Below are 24,988 nucleotides of genomic sequence, written 5' to 3' on the forward strand. Positions count from 1 at the left end.
GAGATACAGAACTTTCCAGTTCCCAGAAGGCTCCCTCACAGCCCCTCCCAAGGTACCCTTGGTACCTCCCAAGGGTAACCATTTTTCTGACCTCTGTCTCCATGGATTAGTTTTGCTTACTCTTGAACTTCGTGTAAATGAAATCATACAGCATGTGACCCTCTCTTGAAACAACCCCAACCATCTTTGGAGTGGTGGGACCGTCGGAGAGTTTGCATCATTCTGAGGGCCAATCTGTCTCTTTGAGGCTCTATGTACACGAACTTGAGAGCCGTAATTATGGTGCTATTCAGAAAAAGTCTCTTTTCCACATGACTATCCTTCAAACAGCTGAAGACTGTTTTCCGAAAGTTTTTAATTTTTACGACATCAATAATGCATGCCCTTCAATAGACTCTAATATAGTGTGATTGTGCACGTGCCCACCCTGCACACTTCTCTCTGGGCCTGTGCTATTCACAGGCAGTTCTTGGTTCCAAACGCTGTTCCTCCTGGATGTACTTGGCTCATGCAGAGCCAGGGGAATCATCCCTTCTGTTTTTCTAGATGCCTATAAAAATCTTTTTCATGTCCTTCCAAAGCTATTTTATGCATATGAAATATGCATATATATCCTTCCCACCCCACTTTCTAGACAATTGTGCTATACGTACTCTTGTATAGCTATACATGCTCTTGTTGTTATTGTAATATACATACCCTTCTGTCCATTTTGTTTTTTTTACTTAGCACTATATCTTGGGAATCTATCAGCTCATAAACAACTTCTTCATATTTTTAATGGTTGCTTATTATTCCATTGTATGGATCTATCATACTTTATTTGCCAAATGTCTTATTGAAGGACATTTAAATTGTTTCTACTATTTTGCTATCACAAGTCATATGTAAATATGTCATGTTTTAAATTTTGTGCATCTCTAATTTTGAAAATCAAAAGATTCTCTAAATAGACATGGAAAAAGCTCTTGATAAAGAACACCTATTGATGACAAGAATCCTTGGCAAACTAAAATCTCCTTACAACAAGCAAAAAAAAAATTAAAATCCAGTAGAAAAGTGTGCAAAGAATAGAAATGGGCAATTCACAGAAGATGAAATCCTGGACCAGAAACATAAAAATGATCAGACTCATTGGTAATTAGAGAAATAAAACACTGAGAAAGAACTTTACACCCATCAGATAAGTGAGCCTCAGAAAGCTGAATCATGACAAGTTGAATCACGAAAGTCTCTGGGCTTTGAGGAGTCCGTCCTCACTAGTGAGTGTGACCATGTGTGCAGCACACAGGATGGGGTCAGCACCATAGTCACCAGTTCCAGGTGTCTGCCTGAAGTCAAGAACACGGAGCTGCGCAGTATTGTGGGAATGGGAGGACTCTGGGAGGGGCTGGGGAAGTGAGGATCTGGAAGGGGGAGACTGGCTAGCAGACAACTCCACCCTCCACTTCAGTACGAAGCCTGCTGAGCTGGGCAGGTTGACCTTGTGGGAAGCCCCAGTTTGGGCTGCCTCTGTGGGCCTGGTGGTGGGCTTGGGCTGCTGTTGGATAGAAGGCCTTTCCAGGATCCCATCCCAGTTTACCTTGCCACACTTTCTCCCAAACAACAAACTTTTACATGCTCTATGCTACTCCTATATATTTTGCTCCCAACTCCCCAAACACAGTTGCACCTTCATGTCATTTCATAGTGACAAGGATAATGGTGGATATTGAAGCAATGTGTCTTCATTGTCAGAAACCTCTAGTCTAAATAGTAATGGACTCTCATAGCAAGAGCTATGTCAGCTTAGTACATTGGGTTTTTTCACTGTGAAGATAAAACACCACTTCTGCCATCAACGCAGAAATGTGAGATGGAATGCCTGGGTGCCTGAAGAGGAATTCCTAACGAACAGGAAGAGGGCATGGCAAGCCCAACCCGGGGGCGCTGCAGGAGGAGAAGACAGATGGGTATGCATAGAGGTCAAATGCACATATCCTTGTTTCCCCCTGGAGGGCAAGATCAGTGTGTGAGAGAGCCCAAGAACTCTGTGGGTGTGGTGGAGGAGGGGGGCTGGTGGCTCACTGCCTGGGCCTTGCATGGGGAGGTCGCATGTGTGTGTGAGAGAGTGTCTATGTATGTGCGAGTGTGTGTGCACATATGCAAGCGTTTGCTGCTACACTGAGTAGGAGGAAGGAGTAGTGATGTAGTCGTGATGGAGGCAGGTGACTGGACAGAGGAGTTGAAGCTGAATGACTGCCCCCACCGGGTCAGAGAGGGGCATGACAGCCGTCTGAAGTCCATGAGTGCTCAGTGTGCAGTAAGCAGAGGCAGGTTCTGAGATGGACAGCACACCAACATAGGCTTTGGTCTGGACCCAGAGGCCCTGGCGTGAGAGGATTTCCCTGCTGGAGGCCAGAGGACCATGGATTTGCCAAAAGACAGAGGAGATTCATTGTACCTCAGCAGACACCAGTCCACAGGAGCACTTAGTGGCAGAGACCAGCCAGCAAGCAAGGATTCAAGGCCCCCTTTTTCCTGTGCCACAGGTCATCTATGGTGGGAGGAAATCTGAAACACTTTAAAACCTGGACTAGGCCGGGCGCGGTAGCTCACGCCTGTAATCCCAGCACTTTGGGAGGCCGAGGCGGGCGGATCAGGAGGTCAGGAGATCGAGACCACGGTGAAACCCCGTCTCTACTAAAAATACAAAATTAGCTGGACGTGGCAGCACATACCTGTAGTCCCAGCTACTCAGGAGGCTGAGGCAGGAGAATGGCGTGAACCCGGGAGGCGGAGCTTGCAGTGAGCAGAGATCGCGCCACTGCACTCCAGCCTGGGCTACAGAGTGAGACTCGGTCTCAAAGAAACGAAAACAAAAACGAACAACAAACCTGGACTACACTGAGCTGCTGTTTATTACAACTTTTCCACACTTAACAGGCAAAAGGGCTTGTGAGAAGGATCAAAGAAACTACCTTTAAAAAACCGTGCACATCTGAGAAGTGTGGGGGAAGGATCTACTTGCCGCACTACACTTACGCTCATCACACAACCCGAAGTGCCCTTCTTCCTCCAGCTCCCTGTTATAAGTAACTAGTGCTTCAAAGTCCAACCCAAATGCAGCCCCGTTGGTGATGCTTTCTCCAGTTCCTGTGGCCTAAATTCAGCAAAGCTGTCTCTTGTGTGAAATGTTCTCCAATGCCTTTCGTTGGACTTCACTGATCCTTCCTCTGGATCATATTATGAATACTTCTTTTTAACTTCTGTGATGTGTCCTGAAACAGAGCCAGTTGCCCCTCTCCATGGATTTTAAGCTCCTGGAGGAAGGAACTGTGGCCTGTGCCTCTCCACATTGTGAATTGCGGTCTGCTCAGGGCTTGGTCTAGTGGACACAGTCAGGACAGGTATGAACCACTCAAGTGTCAGTGCAGGCACGTGGACCCTAGGAAGCACTGACACATGGAAGGTCTTATTCAAATTCATCTTTGATATGGATCTATTTCTTTAAATATTGTGACACTTAAAATATCAAATTCAGAGAAATAGTGAAAAATCATTATTATTTATTTATTTTTGCTTAAATTCATTTTACAAGTTTGACAAAATTTCATCCTAGGGCGAAGCCTTGTGAGAGAGCCTGAAGAATTTACTGACCACCGCATTTCCTTGGGCAAATCCTTGCTGTATTCTTGTTTCACTGTAATGTGGCAAGTTCTCCTTGACTGACAATCCAGAACTTTAGAAAAAGTTTGTAAAAAATTCTCCCTAATAACTGGGAGCATGCATCGCTGACAATAACCAACTTTTCTTCAAGTGTGGCTCACAGATTTTTCTGTTGCTGGCTTCCACCTTTTATTCCATGGCACAGGTTGGAATGCTTTATTTCCGCCCACTCTGCTGGAGCTGAGCAAAACTGCATTCATCCATGGCAGCAGCTTTGGAGCCCAGGGCCAGGAGACAGTTCAGGACCCTTGTTAGGGCCTGTGGAGTCTAGAGACAGTGGGCAATATGCTGGCATGGCAGGCAGCCCATCTTTGGTGCCTGTGATCTCAAATCGGATTTGCAGAATGTGGCCCTCAGTGACATAGACACCAGTGCTAAGAGGTTGGCAGAGTCATTCCTTCCTCCAATGCGTATTCAGCTCCCTTCAGACCATACTGTCTGCTCTGTGAGTGCTAAGGGAAGTATAATGAGCCTCAGGCTCTTACTTATAGGCCATGATAATAATGACAATGTTAATGTAACTATGTGTGTGTGTGTGTGTGTGTGTATATATATTATTTTTTAGACTATGTCTCTGTCATTCAGGCTGGAATACAGTGGCGCGATCTTGGCTCACTGCAACCTCTGCTTCCCAGGTTCAAGTGATTCTCCTACCTCAGCCTCCAATAGCTGAGATTACAGGCATGCGCCCCCACACCTGGCTAATTCTTTTATTTTTAGTAGAGATGGGATTTTGCCATGTTGGCCAGCCTGGTCTTGAACTCTTGGCTTCAGGTGCCCCACCTGCCTCAGCCTCCCAATGTGCTGGGATTACAGGCGTGAGCCACCACGGTCAGACAATGTAACTATTTATGGAGAACATCTTATATGCCAAACCTTTCCAAGGGCTTTACATGGATGAGCACATTTAATCCTAATGATAGCCTGATTACCATATGAAGTTGGCATAATTATTATACCTATTTTAGAGATGAGGAAAATGAGGGAAAGAGAAATTATGTATGTATAAAGTCACACTACTAAGAAATGATGGTGACAAAATTCAGATACAGGCAGTGTGTCAGTGGGGATTTTTTTTTTTTTAATTTTTTGCAGCTGGCATAGTGGCTCACACCTGTAATCCCAGTGTTTTGGGAGCCTGAGGAGGGAGGATCCCTTAAGGCCAGAAGTTCCAGGTTATAGTGAGTTATGATCTTGCCACTGCACTCCCCCCGGGTGACAGAACAAGACCTTGTCTCTAAAAATAAAACAAAAAAAAAAAAAGTTTTTTGAATCACAGTCCTTTGAAAGTCTGTTTCCCAAAAGAGTAACTAAAAATATCTGCCTCTGTCAGTCACACACATACACCAGAGTGAGCACATACCCGCATGCATGCACACACACACCTGCATGCGTGCACACACACCGCATGCATGCACACACACACACACACACGCATACACACTTTTATATGCAGTTTCAGGGTGTTCGCAGAATCCCTGCACCGGTCCTAGGGACTCCATGGACACAGGGCTCCCCCCGCCTGCCTCACACAGACAATCTCAACGCGGGGATGATGGTGGACAACAGAGCACAAACACAAGCAGACTGTCAGGAGTGGCTGTGGGTGGCATGAAGGACAGTCAGAGAGGGGATGCAGGGCCAGGCCAGGGATACGAGGGACAGAGAGACGGCTCCACTCTGCTCGCAAGCCGGCTTCGTCTTGCGGCCCATGCACAGGGCATGGCGGTTTCTCGGGCTTATCCTCCACTTCTTGGTATTGGTCATTCTTGGTAGTGGCCCATGCTGTGGGCCACAGCAAACAGAGGCCCCTCAACCACTGGAGAGCTGGTTGGGGAAGCCTGGAGTAGGGAATTCAGGGGCCCGCTTCCTGAGTCCGGGTTGGTGAATGACCTGCCTGTGGGACCACAAAGCCATCAACACCACCCTTCCTCCTTTTCCTCCCACACCTCAGAAGAACTTTGTGCCATTTGACCTTAGATCTTGGTCTCTATTAATATGCCAACCTCCCCGCCCCACACTAGTGGGGGTGGGTGGGAGTAGGGGGTTCTGGTGTTTCCTTGAGTACAGATTTTGGAGGCTGACAAAGCAGAAAGACAGTTGCTCTCCCTGAAAGTTGATGGAGGAAGCAGGTGAATGTTACACTAGGAGAAGAATGGGACACTGTGGGGACCCCACGACCTTACCCAGGGGCTCAGGAAAAGCCCCCTAGAAGAAACATGGAGTTTCAGTTGAGACCCTAGTCAGTTTGCCTAGATTTGAGACTCAAGCCCCTCAGCCTCACCTTCTCAGATGAGCTTTTAAGCCACTGTTTCCAAACACCGGTTTCTCAAAATATTAATAGGTGTTCTTTTTCTTTACTATTTTTTAAACTTTGAGCTATAATACACATTGAGAAAAGGACGCTAAACAAATGTAGAGCGAAATAGCCTAAAATAAACTCCCAGGTGACCATCATTCAGATCAAGAAAAATAATATTTCTATTCCCCAGAAATCCATCACCTCTCCACATGCCCTTCCAGTCAGTTACCTTTTGGCCATCACTTCCTTGACTTTTTATGCTTTCATCTCCAACATATGTAATCTTCAACCCCATAATTTAGCTTTGTATGTTTTGGAATTTTATATAAATGAAAGCATACAGTACATATTCATCCATAAGATGAAAATCTCTTATGTTATTACATGTAACTATGAAATTCCATTGTATGAATACACCACAATGCATCCTATACTAGAGACAGATATTTAGGAGATTTCCAGCTTTTAGCTATTACAAAGAATGCTCTGTGAATATTTTTGTGTATGTCTTCTGGTGCACATTCACATACATTTCTAGAAGTGGAGTCCCTGGGTCATGGGGTGTACATAGCTTCCATTTTGCTAGGTAATGCATTCTAAGGTAGTGGTACCAATTTGCACCCCTGTCCCCCACCATTGGCAGTGTTTGATATGTTGCCCCATATCCTTGCCAACACTTGGGGTAGTCACCCTTTCATTTGAGCCACCTTTGTTAGTATATAGTAAGAATATCTTATTGTGGTTTTAATAGCGCTACTAATGAGGTTGAGCACCTTTTGAGATGTTTATCATTTTTGTTGTTGTGGTAGTAGTAATTATTTTCTTATTTTTTTTAGATTCTAGATTCAGCAGATACATGTGTGTGTTTGATAAATATATATGTAATGGTGGTCATTGGGCTTCTAGTGTACCCATCACCCAAATATGTTTGTTGTTAATTTTCTCTTTTGTGAAATGCCTATTCAAATATCTTGCTTGTTTTTGTACTAGGTTATTTGACTTGTTCTTAACGGAACTCTTAGGAGTTATTTATATATTCTGTATATTAGCTCTTTGTCAGTTATTTGTATTACATAGTATATTAGTCTATTCTCACACTGCTACAAAGAACTGCCTGAGACTGGGAAATTTATAAAGGAAAGAGGTTTAATTGACTCACAGTTCAGCATGGCTGGGGAAGCCTCAAGAAACTTACAGTCAGGGCAGAAGGTGAAGGAGAAGCAAGGCACCTTCTTCACAAGGCAGCAGAAAGGAGAAGTGCTGAGCAAAGTGGGGAAGAGCCCCTTATAAAACCATCAGATCTTGAGAGAACTCACTCACTATCATGAGAACAGTGTGGGGGAAACCACCCCCATGATTCAATTACCACCACCTGGTCTGACAAGTGGTGATGATGGGGATAATGAGGATTACAATTAAAGATGAGATTTAGGTGGGGACAGAAAGCCTAATCATGTCAAATAGTGAATATTCCAATACATGAACATGATATATTTCTTCATTTATTTAGATCTGCTTTAATTTCTCTCAATAATGTTTCATAGTTTTCTACATGGAGAACTTCAGATAGTTTCACAGACTTATTTCTATGTGCTTATTTCTAGGTACTTTTGATGCTTTCACAAGTGATAGATACTTTAAAAAAATCATTTTTTAAACTCTGCTGGTATAGAGAAATGTAATTGATTTTTATATACTGACTCTATATTTAACAATCTTGTTAAACTCTTTCATCAGTCTAATGGTTTATTTGCTGATTTTTAAAGTTTATATACTCAATCATACAACATGCAAATAATGTCATAACTTTCCAATTGTCATAACTTTTTTTTTTCTTTTCCTATAGAACTGGCTAAAACCTTCAGGACAATGGTAGTGGCCTCAATGGCATTCTTGTCTCATTTACAATTTCAAAGGAAATCTTACAACATTTTACTATTAAAGATGGTATTTAATGTAGATTTTTTGGTAGCTCTCCTTCATCACATTGAGAAAATTCCCTTCTATTCATTTTTTAAAAAATCATAAATAGGTACTGATTTTAACAAATGCTTTTTCTGCAATTATTGAGGTAAAGAATTTTTCTCTTGTAGTCTGTTAATGTGGAAATTTATATTGATTCTATGTTTTATAGTTTTCTAGTTTTATGCAGAAACTCTCAATCTTAATGTTTAAAAATCTCTTTGCACATAGTAAACTTCGATATTTTAAAGTCTATCTTATTTCAGTATCCAAAGACCCCTATGGATCTGTTTATATTCTTTATTTTCCTGCTGGTTATTGTGTATGCCTTATTGTCTGATGTACCTGCTTATTTTTGCTTATGAATTTATTTATATAATAATATAAATAATGATTTATAATTTATATTTATTACTGCCAGGTGCCTGGTGGCATTAACACCCGAGGTTGGTTGAGGGGACTACCACTCCAGAGAGCTTTAATCCGTGTTCAGTGAGTGACATAATTTAAGCTGCAAACCCTACAAAGGTTTATTTACTCTGGTCCACCTTCATTTCTAGAATGCAGTCTTTGGGATGTACAATGTATGAAGTACAAAGCTCCACTAAGTGAGCACTTGGACCCTAATCCTGTCCCACAGCCCCTTGAAGTCATCAAAAGCATCTCTCTGCCTCTCAGTTCCCCTCCTCAGTCGGCAAACGCCCCTAGGAGAAGTAGATCCAAATACTGGGCCATCCCTTTGGAACTCTGCTTCCCCCAGACCCCCAATCCTGGCCTGTTTTGTTAACTTTGATGCCTTCAAAAGTAAGTTTTTCTTGTGGCACATTGGTTCACGCCTATAATCCCAGCACTTTGGGAGGCTGAGGCGAGCGGATCACTTGAGGCCAGGAGTTTGAGACCAGCCTGGCCAACACAGTGAAATTCCATCTCTACTAAAACTATAAGAATTAGCTGGGGGCGGTGGTGCACACCTGTAATCCCAGCTACTTGGGAGGCTGAGGCATGAGAATCACTTGAACCCAGGAGGTGGAGGTTGCAGTGAGCCGAGATCATGCCCCTGCATTCCAGCCTGGGTGACAGAGCGAGATTAGTCTTTAAAAAAAAAAAAAAAAAGAAAAAAAAAGAAAACAAAGTAAGTTTTTATATTTTTGTCCAATTTTTAAATTTTCAATAGAAATGTTAGTGTGAATTACTTAGCTTGCTATTACTGGAACTCCTTGATTGATTTTCTAGTGTTAAAACCAGTTTTGCATTCCTGGAGTGAACCTGATTTGGACATGCTTTATTACCTTTTTCAATGTTTTGCTGGATGTGATAAATCCCTAACGTGTGCTTTCCACGACCATGCAAAGAAAAATTAAGGCGGAAAGTTAGGAACCAAAAAGAGCCCTTGGCTAGCATGTATTTCCCTAATGGTGCCTTGAATTTGTCACCTAACTGGCTACACTGCCTGAAATCTCACCAGAGAAGAGAAATCCCAAAGAGAAGACTCTTTGCGTTACCAGATCCCTCATTATTATTATTTTTTAATTATTTATTTACAGACAGGGTCTCACTCCGTTGCCCATGCTGGAGTGCAGTGGCACATGCTCACAGCTTACTGAAGCCTGGACCTCCGTGGCTCAAGCAATTCTCCCACCTCCGTCTCCTGAGTAGCTGGGACTACAGGTGCATGCTACCATGCCCAGCTAATTTTTGTATTTTCTGTAGAGACGGGGTTTTGCTGTGTTATTGAGGCTGCTCTTGAACTCCTAGGTTCAGATGATCCACCCACCTTGGCTTCCCAAAGTGCTGGGATTACAGGTGTGAGCCACTTCACCCAGCCCAGCCCCTCTCTTAAAGCAGAGAACCCTACGGCAGTGTTAAGGGGCCAAACCTCGTTAGTTTAACGAGACTACTTTCCTTTCAAATAGGACTGGTTAGCACTCAGCCCCACTCAAAACACAAAATTGTTCATGGAAGAAGGAGAAAGACCAGTAATTTGCAAGAATTTCTCCCAAACCTAGGTTAGGAAGGGCCACAAAGTGGAGATCTGGAGAGCCAGGCAGTGGGGCAGGTCAAAGGCAGTGCTCAGACCAAGGAGGGCAGAGCCTTTGGTCTCTGCTCAAACTTGAGGTGCGAGTTTCCCTGGATGTGGCTTTGCGACCTCCTGAATAGACAGATTGTTTTCCTCCAACAACCCGGGGCGCCTGAAACCTTGACCTGCACTCCGCGTGGGCAATACCTCCAGAGCACTGATGCCTCCCCAGCGGTTTTTACCAAATTTCTCCTTAAAAGCGCACTGGAGCTCTGAAGAGCAAGCCAGGCCCTGAGAACAGACACAGTAACTAATGCCAGGCCAGCTGACATTTTATCTGGAAAATGCCTGAGCCAAAAGTAGCTCCTGGTCAAACACTGTGCGCATTATCTGAAAACCAGGCCACTAGAACATGAATCCAAGAGGGCCATTGCTATATTGTTTCTTCCCTGCGGCTCTTGGGACTGCTGTATCCAGCAGGTCACCTGGCACTTTAGAGAAAGCAGGGGAGACTACTGTACATCTTCCACAGGAGGCTGTGCTACCCCGGAATTTAAAGTGCCACTCCGGGCCATTTGAACACCTCAGACTAATGAAGGGTCCCCAAGATGAGGGAATGAATGGTGTTGGAAACCTCTAGCAGGGAGTGGGATCCAGGTACTAGGAGACAGCTCTGTCCAGGCTGCCCACACACCCTCCCTCGGGTTGCAAGTCCCTCAGGGGAGAAAAACAGGCAATTGGTAAGCCCTGAGGAGGGGCTTCCTCCCACAGGGGCCATCCCATTTCTGGCACCCTCAAAGCACTTCCGGAGCCTGGAATAAAAAGAGAATGCAGATGGGTATGGTGGTTCACGCCTATAATCCCAGCACTTTGGGAGGCCGAGGCGGGCAGATCACCTGTGGTCAGGAGTTCAAGACCAGCCTGGCCAACATGGTGAAACCCTGGCCTCTACTCAAAATACAAAAAATTAGCCAGGTATGGTGGTGGGCGCCTGTAATTCCAGCCACTCAGGAGGCTGAGGCAGGTGAATTGCTTGAACCTGGGACGCAGAGGTTGCACTGAGCCGAGATTTTGCCACTGCACTCCAGCCTGGGCAACAGAGCGAGACTCTGTCTCAAAAAAAAAAAAAAGAGAATACGGATGACTGTCAGAGCAAAGATTTCTCATGGGCCCTGATCTTAGCTATCATCTGAGGAACACAGAAAAATAGAACGTTCAACTTATACCCTGATTTATCTGAGAGGGAAAAATTAAAGCACTGTACTTACTTTCTTTCACGTTTAAGAAACAGAAAATAGTCACCCAACCTCACCAGTAATGAATAAAATACTTCCATTCTGTCAGGCTCAGCCAAAACAGGAAATCTTGAACGGTGGGATTTCAAGTGTTTGCAGGCCTATGTGGAGCCGTGGGGGAGTCAGTGAGGCCATCCCCTGCCCTGGACTACTTCCAAGAGGACCTCTACCCTGCATTTGGGCTGGAACTGAGGACTGGACTTTCTAGTTCCTACGTATGCCGTGTGAGAATCTCTGATCCTCCTTCCCTGCCCATGGCCAAAGTCTCAGCCCCTTCCAACTCTGCTCATCCCTCAGGACTCAGACTCACCGAGTCCCCCTAAGGTTCTCCCCGCTCAGACCACAGTGGATCAGAACGTCCTGGTGCCGTGTTCCCTGGTCAGGGCTCAAGAGGATCCATGTACAGCTAGGCTGGCCTCTGGACAATGCCCTCTCCCCTGAGGCCCAGCCCAGCTGCACCTGACTTCAAGCGTAATGGCATTCATTAATATGACTGACAGATGCAGGCTGTTGGTTTTTCCCTTTCTAAGTTTAAAAAAAAATTAAAATCCAAAAAACATTTTACTAAAGCAAAACATACACACAGATAAGTGCACCCATTATAAGTGTATCACTCACTACATTCTCCTAAGGTCAACTTATCCACGTAACCACCACCCAGCTCAAGGAAAAGGACAGGACCCCACAGACAAACTCAGTTTTGGAAATCTTGCTGTAGGCCAGATGAAGTTCAGTGCTAGTTTCCGTGCTGGGTTTTCTCATACTTCTAATCTGACGTGGCCTGACAAGGTTTCATTGTCCTCTGCTGTGATGTGACATTGCACAGAGAAGATCTTGTCTCACCCTGGGTTGAAGGCCTCTAGAAGGCTGGACCCCAGCTATATGTCAGGGTCTGCGTAGGTAGATCCTGAATGACTGAATGAATCCAGACCAGGGCATGCAGGTGCCCAGCCCAGAGTTGGAGGCTCTTAGGCCTCATTCTCTTTTTCAGTCGTCACAGGAGGCCCAATGACCAGTGTCTCCGGTCAGGCACTAGAGCAACATTATTACATCTACCCTACAGAGACAGCCCTGGGATGTAAAAAGTAGTGATCAGCTCATCGATTCATCCAATAAGCATGGATTACACATCTAGCCTGACCGAGGGATGGCACGTAAGGCAGGCACAGTTGCTGACCTCGTGGAGAGAGCTCAGACACCCAACACGTCAGGAACTAGCAAGAAATCCTCATAGAATTCTAAACCTCTGCCCTAGCCTGCTCCAGTCCTGGCTCCCCGGGGGAAGCCAACGGGGGCTGTTCCCAGCCCAGAGGTAGAGAGGAAGGTGCCTTAACCAGCTGTCTCTGCTCTTCTGCAGGCCCTGCCATCCCAGTGGGCGTGGACGTGCAGGTGGAGAGCCTGGACAGCATCTCCGAGGTGGACATGGTATGCAGTGGCCTCCAGTGAGACAGCGTGAGAGTCTGTAGTGTGGTGGGCTTCTTTGGTGCAGGCTGTGCCCGTGTGGGCAGAGCGGGAGCTGGAGGTGATAAAATGGGCACTTGGAAGTCAGCCCTGGAGCGGTAAAATCTAGAGTGGGCATTCTCAAGCTGCGTGGGCAAAAATAACCCGAGGAGTTGGTTAAATGTGGGTTCCTGGGCCCCATTTCACACTTCCTGATTCAGAATCTCTGGGAGTGAGACTTTGCATTTTCAACACGCTGCAAATAATGCACATGACCAGGCGAACCACACCTGGAGGGGTACTGGAGGTGGACAGTTTCAGGCTGAAATTTTGCAGCTTTCTGATGTTCAGTTCCTGCTACATGTGCAGTTCCCCAACTCACTCTGCGGCAGTGCCCCCCACTCCACGTCTACCCCCATTCTACCACCACAGGCCTGGGTGTCCTGCAGGGCTCCCAGTGGAGGGGTGCACCCCCCGCCCCAGGGCCCCAGCCTCCTCTCTTCCTTCTTCTGTCTGCCTCTCTTTCAGTTTGCAAACTTCTCTTTCTTCTGCCTCAGGGATCTTGAGCATGCTCCAGCTCTGGCCCTCCCCACAGCTATCTCCTTCTTATCCTTCAGGCCTTAGCTAAAATAAGACTTCATCAAAGAGGCTTTCCTGACTTCCTGATCTAAAGAATTTCTGTTTCTTCTTCATAGCCTACATCATCATTTATAATTGTGCTATATATTTATTTGGGGGTTTTGCTTGCATATTGGTTGTCTTCCATGCTTGACTATAAGCTCCATGAATGCAGGGACTCATGTTTTTCTTTACCCCAATATCTCCAAGTCTAGTCCAGTGTGGCCCCCCGGGGGCCCTGAAAATATGTGGAATAAATAAAAGTTGGGGAGGCTCCACTTTCCAGCACTGCATCCCACTTGCAATGCTGTCATCTGCCCTTGAAGAGTGGGAACTCCCCTGGCTCCTAATCGACCCAGCCCGGCAGAGCTGATATGATTGATACTGAGGTTGTGCACCCCCCATAGCTCCAGCACCTGGTAAAATATGGGGCCCAGGTGTGAAAGGTGCAGGTATGACAGTTTCCAAGATGCTAGATTGTACATTGCCAGCCTCTTTGGATATCCAACAGCTGAGCCCAGTTCCAGAACCAGCTGTGTCTAGGACAGCCTGGCTGCCCTAGACTGAATCAACCCAGATGTCTGTGCTGAGTGCAAAGACTTTTGTCCTGTGTGGCTCAGGATCGCAGGGAGAGGTATCTAGAATGACCTGCCTCTCACAGAGCAACCACCAACCCGTGGGAAGGCAGGTGGACTCCAGCAGTAGGTAGGTAATATCCAAGGTAGCCATACACAGCTGGTGTTTGTCAATCTGCACTTCCCCCGGGCGATGGCCCTCAGAGCCTGCTCTTCAGCTCTGTGACCTAGAAGGGAAATAACCAGAAGGGTTATTTGGCTGGTTTCTTCCTACTCATGTATTGGCTGCTCTCCTTGTGCGTGGAAGGGGAGTTCCTGGCAGCTACTGATGCGCTGGGAGCCAGGATCAGTCTAGGGACAGACTCTCATGCATGCACTATCCCAGTGCTCGCTCATTCTTTCCTCTCTTCCCGGGGCTCCCTCTGGGCCCACCACAACCATGCACTCTTTCCAGCCTTTCTCCACCCAGAAGAGGATCTTCTGGGCAGTTATTTTTCCATTTGCACCTGTGTCAGCTCTGGCTATGGGGAGGACCAAACTCTTAAGGAATCAATCATGCAGGCAAGGAGACACTTTTGAACAGGATAAGATTTCAGGCAGAAATTATAGTAGGTATGCAGCTGCCCAGCCCCTCATCCATTTATCTCCCCGATCTTTCAACCAGCAAATATTTGTTAAGCGTCTACTACGTGCTTTTCCAGCACTAAATTCTACAGTGAATGGGGATGCAATGGTGGGAAAGACACAATTTTTCCTTCAAGGATCTTACAAGCCTAATGGCAAGAATCCTCCTAAGAGGGACTTCGACTATCCAGGTTTCTGGAAGTGGCCACTAAGCTGAAATGGAATGGTTAGCCAGTGGGTAAGGAACCATGTGTGGAGAGGTCTAAGTGGAAGAGAGCAGAACTTTGGAGAAATCCTTCCCCACTGGCTGCCAGGCCAGGCTGCGAGCACAGCCACAGTTTTCATTTGCAAAGCCTGAGGGGCTGGGTGCTCAGTCTCCTGGGCTCCAAGTGCATGATGCATAAAAATGGGCCATTCTCTTTCCAGCTGCACAGTGCCATCATGCCACAGGGCTGCAGAACTGTCACCTCTGAACCTGGAGGCTGAGCCTGAGATGTCCATCACAGTAGTGGATGATGGGTTGATTGTAAGGAAGAAAACTTTCTAAACCGTTTGTGTCTGGTCTCACCCCGGCTCCCACAGGACTTCACGATGACCCTGTACCTGCGACATTACTGGAAGGATGAGAGGCTAGCTTTCTCCAGCGCCAGCAACAAGAGCATGACCTTCGATGGCCGGCTGGTGAAGAAGATCTGGGTCCCTGATGTCTTCTTTGTTCACTCCAAAAGGTCGTTCACTCATGACACCACCACTGACAACATCATGCTGAGGGTGTTCCCGGATGGACACGTGCTGTACAGCATGAGGTAGCTGTCCGGGAGCCACTGTTCCTTTGTCCAATGCCATTCCAGTATGTGTGGTCAGGCCCTTTGGCCCTGAAGACTGTCACTGTGGTTGGGTCTGTGGGTTCCTGGATGGGAGGAGCCTTCTGATGCCAGTCAGAACTATCTAAACATGACATGGCCACCCCAGCAGGGGATGACTTCCCCATCACTAGGGGTCTTAAGCTTGGGTGAGAAGACTACTTTGGCCTGAATGAGACAATGACCTTCCACATGCTATACCTTCTGTTCCCTGAGAGCATGTCATTCTAGTTGATTGGTAATAAAGATTTTTAAAAAAATAGCTTTAAAAAAAAAAAAAGATTAAAAAAAAGCATCCTCCCATCCCCCCCTAAAAAATAGCTACTGTGTATTGAGGGCTATTGCAGACTGGCTTCTGGAGTACAGGGAGTCATGTAAGCAGTCATGTTACACATCTTTAAAAAAAAATGCTTTTTTCCTACTTGTCACTGATGAAGCTCATTGTCCCACATCCCCCTGGTCTGCTTGTACAGTTCACCAGGATGCAATGCTGATACTAGACACTTCTGGCCTTGGGTGGAAGTTGAGTAGGGGGCCTCCCAGGTGTCTCCTGAGGAGGTGGCCCTGCTGGCTGAGGGCAAAGCCCAGAGAGAGGCACGGGAGAGAGCCATTAGCAGCCAGCACCGCCAGTGGCTGGGGAAGGGGCGCACCAGCCCAGTAACAGGGATCTGGCAGAGCACTAATCCTCTACTACAGACGACAAAACTCTAGAAGTTAAGGTTCTATAACTCAGATAACTATGTTTCCAAGCTTCTGCAGCAGATGTGAGGAGGCAGCTGCTCGGTTGTGTACTGTGCCTTCTTGCTCTGGGCATATGTAGGAGCCAATAATTCACTGCACAAGCCAATATGTGACTCTGGGTTGTCTAGGATTACGGTCACTGCCATGTGCAACATGGACTTCAGCCACTTTCCCCTGGACTCCCAGACCTGTTCTTTGGAGCTGGAGAGCTGTAAGTATCAGCATTCCTAATTCCTTTGCCTTCTTTCCTCTCTGATCTTGGTGCCATTTTAGTAATCATGAGGCTGAGCCCTGCCTGCCAGCGTTAAGACCTATTTACCTCTGGACTGGCATGGGATTTCCCTGTTACTTCACCCTGCATCAGAAGCAAAGGAGTCACATTAATTTGTTTTCCTCTTCCCAAAGATGCCTATACAGATGAAGATCTGATGCTGTACTGGAAGAATGGGGATGAATCCCTAAAAACAGACGAGAAGATCTCCTTGTCTCAGTTTCTGATTCAGAAATTTCACACGACTTCCAGACTGGCCTTCTACAGTAGCACTGGTAGCTATCTTTTGCCACAATCTGATTCAAATGTGCAAGAAAGCACATTTGAATTCTTCTTCAGCCTTAACCCCAAGGAAAATATGTTTTGTGTGTGTTTTGTTTTTTGTTTTGAGACAAGGTCTCACTCTGTCTCCCAAGCTGGAGTGCAGTGGCAAGATCATGGTTCACTGCAGCCTCAACCTCCCAGGCTCAAGTGATCCTCCCACGTCAGCCTCCTGATTAGCTGGGTCTACAGGCACGTGCCACCATGCCCAGCCAATTTTTTTTTTTTGTAGACATGAGGTCTTACTATGTTGCCCAAGCTGGTCTCGAACTCCTGGACTCAAGCAATCCTCCTACCTCGGCCTCCCAAAGTGCTGGGACTGCAGGCATGAGCCATCATGCTCAGCCTAAATTTTGATTATTAAAATAATGTAGCCTAGAATACATTCTGGCTTCTGCCTACCACGAGTTCGAGACCAGCCTTGCCAACATGGCAAAACCCCATCTCTACTAAAAATACAAAAATTAGCTGAGCATGGTGGCATGCCCCTATAATCCCAGCTACTTGGGAGGCTGAGACAGGAGAATTGCTTGAATCCAGGAGGCAAAGGTTGCAGTGAGCTGAGATCACGCCACTGCACTCCAACCTCAGGGACAGAGTGATACTCTGTCTCAAAAAAAAAAAAAAAAAAATTAGCCAGGCATGGTGACACATGCCCCTGGTTCTAGCTACTCAGGAGGCTGAGTAGGGAGGATTGCTTGAGCCCAGGAGTTTGAGGCTGCAGTGAGCTATGATTGTGCCATTGCACTCCACCCTGGGCAATAGAGCAAGAGCCTGTCTCTTTTCAAAAAAATAAGGAGAGAGAAATAGAATAAAGGTTCCCAGGAACTCATGGGAGGGGGAATGGAGAGTTATTGTTTAATGGGTGCAGAGTTTCTATGTGGGATGATGAACAAGTTCTGGCAATGAATAGTGGTGATGGTTGTACTACATTGTGAATAATATACTTAGTGCCAGTGAACTGTACACTAGCCTGGGCATTGGAGGCCTGCGTTGAAACAAGCGCAACTGACTCTAGCTAAGGCTTTGGAAAAGCCTCTAAGAGTCTCATTTCCTCATGTCCCAAATGTCAGACTTTAGAATCATGTGAACAGCCTATTTCTCTCTGTGACAGATGTGGAGTTTGCATGGTAAAGGGTTAGGGTCTTACAATGAAGGTGACAATTTCACAACAAAGGTGACAGTGACCAAAGCCTAGCTCCCCCAGCTCCTGCCTCAGTGGTACTGGCCTCAACAAAATAGAACTATTCCAACCTCTCATGCTCTTGAGCAGCAAGTCACTCAAGAAATATGGTTGTAATTTGGAAATTACAAATACAGAACAAACAACTATAGCCTAGGCAACATGGCGAAACCCGTCTCTACAAAAAAATACAAAAAAAAAAAAAAATTAGCTAAGCATGGTGGCACGCACCTGTAGTTCCAGCTACTCAGAAAGCTGAGGTGGGAGGATCGCTTGAGCTTGAGAGGTTGAGGCTGCAGTGAGCTGTGAGTGTGCCACTGTACTCCAGCCTGGGCTACAGAGCAAGACCCTGTCTCAAAAACAAACAAACAAAAACCCAAATGACTTAAAACTTCCCTTCTGTTTAGTTCTACCCTTTCCCAAAATACTGTGAAGAGAAGTTAGGTAATACCAACTGAGATAGTAAATGTACTAGATATTGGCAAGATATTTATATATACGAGAAAGTGCTTAGATTTTGGAAAAGAAAGGTATTATGTTAAGCCAACTGATCATTAATTTCAACTTTCTGTTGCTGATGAGGGCCATGTCAGTGAAAGACGGGTTCCCAGGGATACAGTTTGCTTTTACCTCTCAGATGGAACCTCACTGGCTTCTTCCTGTGTCCCCCAGGCTGGTACAACCGTCTGTACATCAATTTCACGTTGCGTCGCCACATCTTCTTCTTCTTGCTCCAAACATATTTCCCCGCCACTCTGATGGTCATGCTGTCCTGGGTGTCCTTCTGGATCGACCGCAGAGCTGTGCCTGCCAGAGTTTCACTGGGTAAAAGCATTTCATAAGATGTGGTAGGGTGGTTATTTTTTTCAACTTATCACTATGTTTACAAAAAGTAAAAATCATTATTTAGAGTTCTTAACTGATGAGCTATTAGAGTCAGAAGGAGCAACTTCTCCTGCTTCTTGCCTTTACCATCTAGATGCTGGCCTCAGTTTCCTCCACATTGTGAGAGCCAGAGGGAGCTAAAACAACATCAACTGTGACTGCAACACTTCAGAAAGATTTGGGGTATAGACGTCGACAACTGGTAGTATCAGAGCTCAGTATTTAGATAAATAAGATGATTCTGCAAATGCCAACAATTCCTTCTGTAAATACAAAAACTTCATTTGCTGGCCTTGTTTAGACAGACTGAGGGCTTGGAAGCAGGGCACAGAATATGAGATTTCTGGGAAAAGGACGGCCACGTTCCCTGGAGCTGTGGTTTAGCCTTTTACAGACCCTGAATTCCAGAGTGAGAGTTTACAACATGTCGTTGTAAATTTAGACAACATTAGGTGGGGCTTTGAGAAAGGTGAGGGTTTAAGCAGCAAGAGAGAGTGAAGAAGAATCCCGCACGATGGGCCTCTGGGAATTTCCACAGTCTTCAGGTACTTTAGATGAGGGAGAATGTGCCTATTCCTTGAAGTCTGGGAACGTTCCTTCAGAGGTGTCCTTTAGTCGCTGTCTTTAATTCCACATGAGAACAGGTCCTCTCCTTGTCGGCCACATCACAGAAACGCAGTCTTTCAGGTGCCTGAAGGATAATGAGACAAGCAGCGGGTTGGCTCCGGGGAGAATAGGCCTGGCTGCTGGTGGGGCAGATCCTTGCCCCTCTCCGAGGCAGAAACACACCTGGTACTTTCTCACGTGGTTTAAGAGATACAGAGTAATCGTGACTTAGTGAGATGTGGGGGCAGTTCTAGAGCTCTGTCAGCAGCCCAACTAAGGCCAGGTGTTGCAGGTATCACGACGGTGCTGACCATGACCACCATCATCACGGGCGTGAACGCCTCCATGCCGCGTGTTTCCTACGTCAAGGCTGTGGACATCTACCTCTGGGTCAGCTTTGTGTTCGTGTTCCTCTCGGTGCTGGAGTACGCGGCCGTCAACTACCTGACCACCGTGCAGGAGCGCAAGGAACGGAAGCTGAGGGAGAAGGTGAGAGGGCTTCTTCCGCCCTTGTCTAAGTCCATGCTACTGGGTGAAAATGAACGTTGGCTGGGCAGGGGGCAGAGGCAGGGGTTGCATGTAGAAAAAGAAGATGTTTGTGCAAAAGGAGGAGGATCTTGTTTTAGAATAGGTTCTGACTTCTATCCCAAAGGATTCCAGAAAGACGAAGGTCTTTGGACAAAGACTAGGAACAGGAAGGCTTGGGTCTTAGACTCAACTTTGCCACCTATGCTGAGCCTCAGTTTTCTCATCTGTCAAAGGGAAATTACAGAACCCTCACCTCTACTGTAAGAGTCACATGAGATAATGTATGTGAAAGTTGTTTTGATCTTTCACATACGTCAGGATCTAGACAAACTCTCACTGTTGTTACTGAACATGTCTAGGGACAATGCCTCCCTGTCTTATGACCAGAGAAGGGAGAATTCTAGAACAAAAAACCACCTTTATTTATCAGTGCCCAGTGAAAATTCAGCCACAGTAAGGACTAACGATAAATATTTTATATATATTTCTTTAAAAGAAAAAAACTTCTATGTGTAGATGCAGAAAGAAGTTGGAAATAATATATTATCGGCCTGGCACGGTGGCTCACGCCTATAATCCCAGCACTTTGGGAGGCCGAGGTGGGCAGATCACTTGAGGTCAGGAGTTCAACACCAGCCTGGCCAACATGGTGAAACCCCGTCTCCACTAAAAAGACAAAAATTAGCCGAGCATGGTGGTGCATGCCTGTAATCCCAGCGACTTGGGAGGCTGAGGCAGGAGAATCCCTTGAACCATGGAGGCGGAAGTTGCCATGAGCTGAAATTGCACCACTGCAGTCCCGCCTGGGTGACAGAGCAAGACTCCACCTCAAAAAAAACAAAATAAAAAAATAAATACTATACTATCTATACTGTACTGTACTATACTATACTACAGTTGATCCTTGAACAAGGCAGGGTTGGGGGGCTGACCCCTTGTGCAGTAGAAAATCCAAGTATAACTTTTGGCTCCTCCAAAACTTAACTACTAATGGCCTCATGTTGACTGGAAGCCTTACTGATAAGATAAATAGTCGATTAACACCTATTTTGTATGTTATATGTATTATAAACTATATTCTTACAATAAAGTAAGCTAGAGAGAAAATGTTATCAAAATCATAAGGAAGAGAAAATATTTTTATAATTCATGAAGTGGAAGTGGATGGTCATAGGGGCTTCATCCTGGTCATCTTCACTCTGAGTAGGCTGAGGAGGAGGACGAAAGAGAGGGATTGGTCTTACTGTGTCTGGGGTGGCAGAGGTGGAAGAAAATCTAAGTGAATCTCCACAGTTCAAACCTATGTTGTTCAAGGGTCAACTGCAAACTATGAGATAGAATACAACTGGGAGATTTCACAAAGCCATGCTCATGAGCCTTTGGCACAGGGAGGCAGTCTTTCGTTCATAGTCAGACTCCTGTTCATTTTAGTGTTAGGTCTGTGCAAAAGTAATGACATAAACTGCAATGACTTTTGCACCAACCTAATCGTAAATAATAATAATGCTGACTTGCTCCCTGATCATGGTCAATCATTGCACTAATCAAAATGGGTGTTCATCTAAAAGCTGTGGAGATAAAGGGACATGAAAATCTCACATTTATGCACAACTGAGTGGCCATTAGCCTTTTAGCATAAGGGAGCTTTTAAAATTAAAATAATTTATTTTTGCCATGTAATGACATTTTGGTCAATGGGACCTTTACATTTTAGGAAGAGAGAATATGTTGTCTTTTCAAAAATTGTCTTTCAACACCTGCATTATACCTGTCAAGTATTTCCACTTTGTTTCTGTTAACTTAAAAAAATCAAAAATTTATAAATTTGAAAAAGGAGACTTTATTTCTTACAAAGGATTCCAGTCTGCAAGGTGGCCATCCTGCAGGCTGGGGAGTGCAGCCTCCTGTAAAGACCTGGACACAGGCACTTTGAAGGAGGAGGTGTTGGAGTAGGAGCTTTATGCTGAATATGGCTAAATATACATATTCAATAGGCTATAGGAAGATTTATGAATATTTTTGAAGGTAGTCCTGACACATGCCTATTGAACAAATGTGCATGTAACATACAACCCATGTTCACCCTGGGGTGGAGACTTAACAGTTCAATGTATTACAGTTAGACCCTATATGCAAAAGGGACACAAAGGCACTCAAGTGAACAGCCTCCGTAAACTGACCAGGACTGGTCCAGAATTGATGGTCTTATCAAGAGAAGGTTACTAAAATCACTCTCTTGTCTAGCCAAAGCTATAGTTATGGCTGGTGGAACAGGGGCCAGGGGTTGGTTACTCAGTGTCTGATGGTTGGTGAGCTGCAATTTTTTTTTTTTTTTAAGACAGGGTCTGGCTGTGTCACCCAGGCTGGAATGCAGTGGTTGCTAACTGCCCTCCATCTCCCGGGCTCATGCTGTCCTCCCACCTCAGCCTCCCAAGTAACTGGGACCATAGGCATGCGCCACCACGTCCAGCTAGTTTTTATATTTTTAAAAGAGATGGGATTTTGCCATATTGCTGAGACTGGTTTCAAACTTCTGGAGTCAAAGCCATCTACCCCCTTGGCCTCCCAGAGTGCTGGGATTACAGGCGTGAACCACCGCGCCAGCCTCAAATTGTTTTAACATCATTTATCTCGAGACCAGTGCTTGTTTAGTTGAAAGAGAAAAAGAAAAACCTTGTGGCAGCACACAGTATATTCTCTAAGCGCAGGGGTGTGTGACTTCACTGTGGTCCTAGAATGGCCTTAGGTACTGTTCGTAATTTGGTCTCTTAGGGCCATAAAGAATCTGTTCTGTCTTACGATCTCTATTTCAGCATTAACGCTGGTCAGTTGTGTCTAAACCGCAAAAGGAGGAGGAATAACAAGGTGTGTCTGGCCTCTTGTCCCATCATGACTGGGAACTCAGTTTTTAAGGTTTCTCTGGGGTCCCCTTGACCAAGAGGGGGGTCAGTTCAGTCAGTCTGGGGGCTTAGAACTTTATTTTTAGTTTACATCTCCAAATATATTATACTAGGTTGCTTATTTTTAAAGCTCTAGTCAAACCTTGTTTACTTCAGAAAATTTACTTGTTTAAACTTTGGTAATTTGTACACTGGTCATTATCACAGGCCTTTGGACAATATTTAAACACTTTGATTTATAAATCATTAGACTTTCCTGTATAGAGCAGTTGAAAAAAATAGCAAAGGCCTCATCAGACAAACAGGGGCTCACAAAGGAACAGTTCACTAGCACAACTTGCCCTGTTTCCATATCAGGTCCTGATCTTTGCCAGCCATTGTATGACTTTGTTTAAAGAGACGAGGAAGTCATCTGTGGAGAGGGCCTCGGGCCCCTAAGTCTCCCCCTCTGTCTGTGTGAGAACAGACATCCAGGAGGTGAGAGCTCGTACTCTGCTGTTGTCAAATGTAGGGTTTAAGACCAAGAAGCACGGTTGCTGGAGAGCAGACAGAGGTGAGAAGGCACCATCTGCTGCCTCACAGAGAAACTAATATTCATGGTCATTGAAATGGTTCCCAATAGAGCTGAGGTTCCTAAGTGGAAGCCACGGAGTACCTGCCCTGGAATCCCCTCCTGAGTCTGCTAAAAATAGATTCCCGGGTTTAAGACAGGTTCTCAAAAAACAGATTCCCGAGACCACTACTGGGGGAACCCACCCCCAATATTTCAACATAGATTGAATTACAATCAATTCATACAGTTAACACAATTATCATAGTGGTCCTGAGGTGATGTACGTCCTCAGCTTACGAAGATAACAGGATTAAGAGATTAAAGACAGGCATGAGAAATTATAAAAGTATTATTTGGGAATGGATAAATGTCCATATGAAGAAGAAATCTTCACAATTTATGTTCCTTTGCCGTGGCTCCAGCTGGTCCCTCTGTTCAGGGTCCCTGACTTGCTGCAGCAGACCACACCCTAGGTCTACTGATTCAGACTCTCTGAGGATGGCACCCTGGAATCAACATTTTAAGCAAGCTCCCAGGTGCTTCTGATGCTCACTGAAGTGTGATTTCCACTCTGTAAAGGGAAAAGCTGCCTGGGACCCAATAGGCCCACCCCTGGTTTGAATGGCAGACAAGTGCAGGTGGGAGCACGTGGGAGCCCAGGGCCTGCCTCCCCTCAGCTGCTCCAATACTTTGGCTGATTAGCCAGACCTTGTCTGACATGCCAGGAGCCACTTCCTCTTTCTTAGAAACGGGCCAATCTGGAAAACAGGGATTTATCAGAATTTTTGGCATTTCCTGATTTGAACTAAAATCGTAGGAGAAAAGTCTATTTCATTTTAGCAGAAAGATTTTCAGTTTAGAGCAAGGAGAAATAAAGACCCGTGCCTTAAATAAATAAATAACCCCCCATGATAATATCACACAATTTTATCAGTTTGGGTGTGATTATACCTAAATACAAAGAGTTGAATAGGGCTGGGCATGGTGGTGCACGCCTATAATCCCAGCACTTTGGGAGGCCAAGGCAGGTGGATCCCTTGAACCCAGGAGTTTGAGACCAGCCAGGGCAACTTGGCAAAACCCTATCTTACAAAAAATACAAAAATGAGCTGGGTGTGGTGGCGTGTGCCTGTAGCCCCAGCTACCTGGGAGGTCAAGGTGGGAGGATCCCTTGAGCCCAGGAGGTGGAGGCTGCAGTGAGCCAGATGGCATTACTGCACTCCAGCCTGGGTAATAATAAAGCATGACCCCATCTAAAAAACAAAAAAAAAAGAGAGAGATGACCTCTTACTGACCTTTTATCCCTAATTCCCTTATATCTACAAGTCTATGTTAATTATTCAAGAATTGTTGGCCGGGCGCAGTGGCTAATGCCTGTAATCGCAGCACTTTGGGAGGCCAAGGCAGGCAGATCATTTGAGGTCAGGAGTTTGAGATCAGCCTGGCCAACATGATGAAACCCTGTCTCTATTAAAAATACAAAAATTAGCTAGGCATGGTGGCAGGCACCTGTAATCCTAGCTACTCAGGAGGCTGAGGCAGGAGAAGCGCTTGAACCCAGGAGGTGGAAGTTGCAGTGAGCTCAGATCAAGCCAT

General features: G+C 45.6%; 1 protein-coding gene across 1 annotated transcript in view; it reads left to right on the forward strand.

The window, feature by feature from the left end:
* GABRR2 (gamma-aminobutyric acid type A receptor subunit rho2) overlaps positions 1-24,988 on the forward strand; it is a 59,687-nt gene that overhangs the window by 29,609 nt on the left and 5,090 nt on the right. Inside the window, exons 3-8 of the mRNA XM_005552375.5 lie at positions 12,642-12,709; positions 15,124-15,347; positions 16,274-16,356; positions 16,551-16,691; positions 18,593-18,745; positions 19,704-19,900. Of these exons, the coding sequence (XP_005552432.2) occupies positions 12,642-12,709; positions 15,124-15,347; positions 16,274-16,356; positions 16,551-16,691; positions 18,593-18,745; positions 19,704-19,900 (866 nt within the window). The remainder of the gene's footprint in view (positions 1-12,641; positions 12,710-15,123; positions 15,348-16,273; positions 16,357-16,550; positions 16,692-18,592; positions 18,746-19,703; positions 19,901-24,988) is intronic.

Source organism: Macaca fascicularis, chromosome 4, assembly GCF_037993035.2.
Source record: "Macaca fascicularis isolate 582-1 chromosome 4, T2T-MFA8v1.1".
Taxonomy (NCBI): Eukaryota; Metazoa; Chordata; class Mammalia; order Primates; family Cercopithecidae; genus Macaca; species Macaca fascicularis.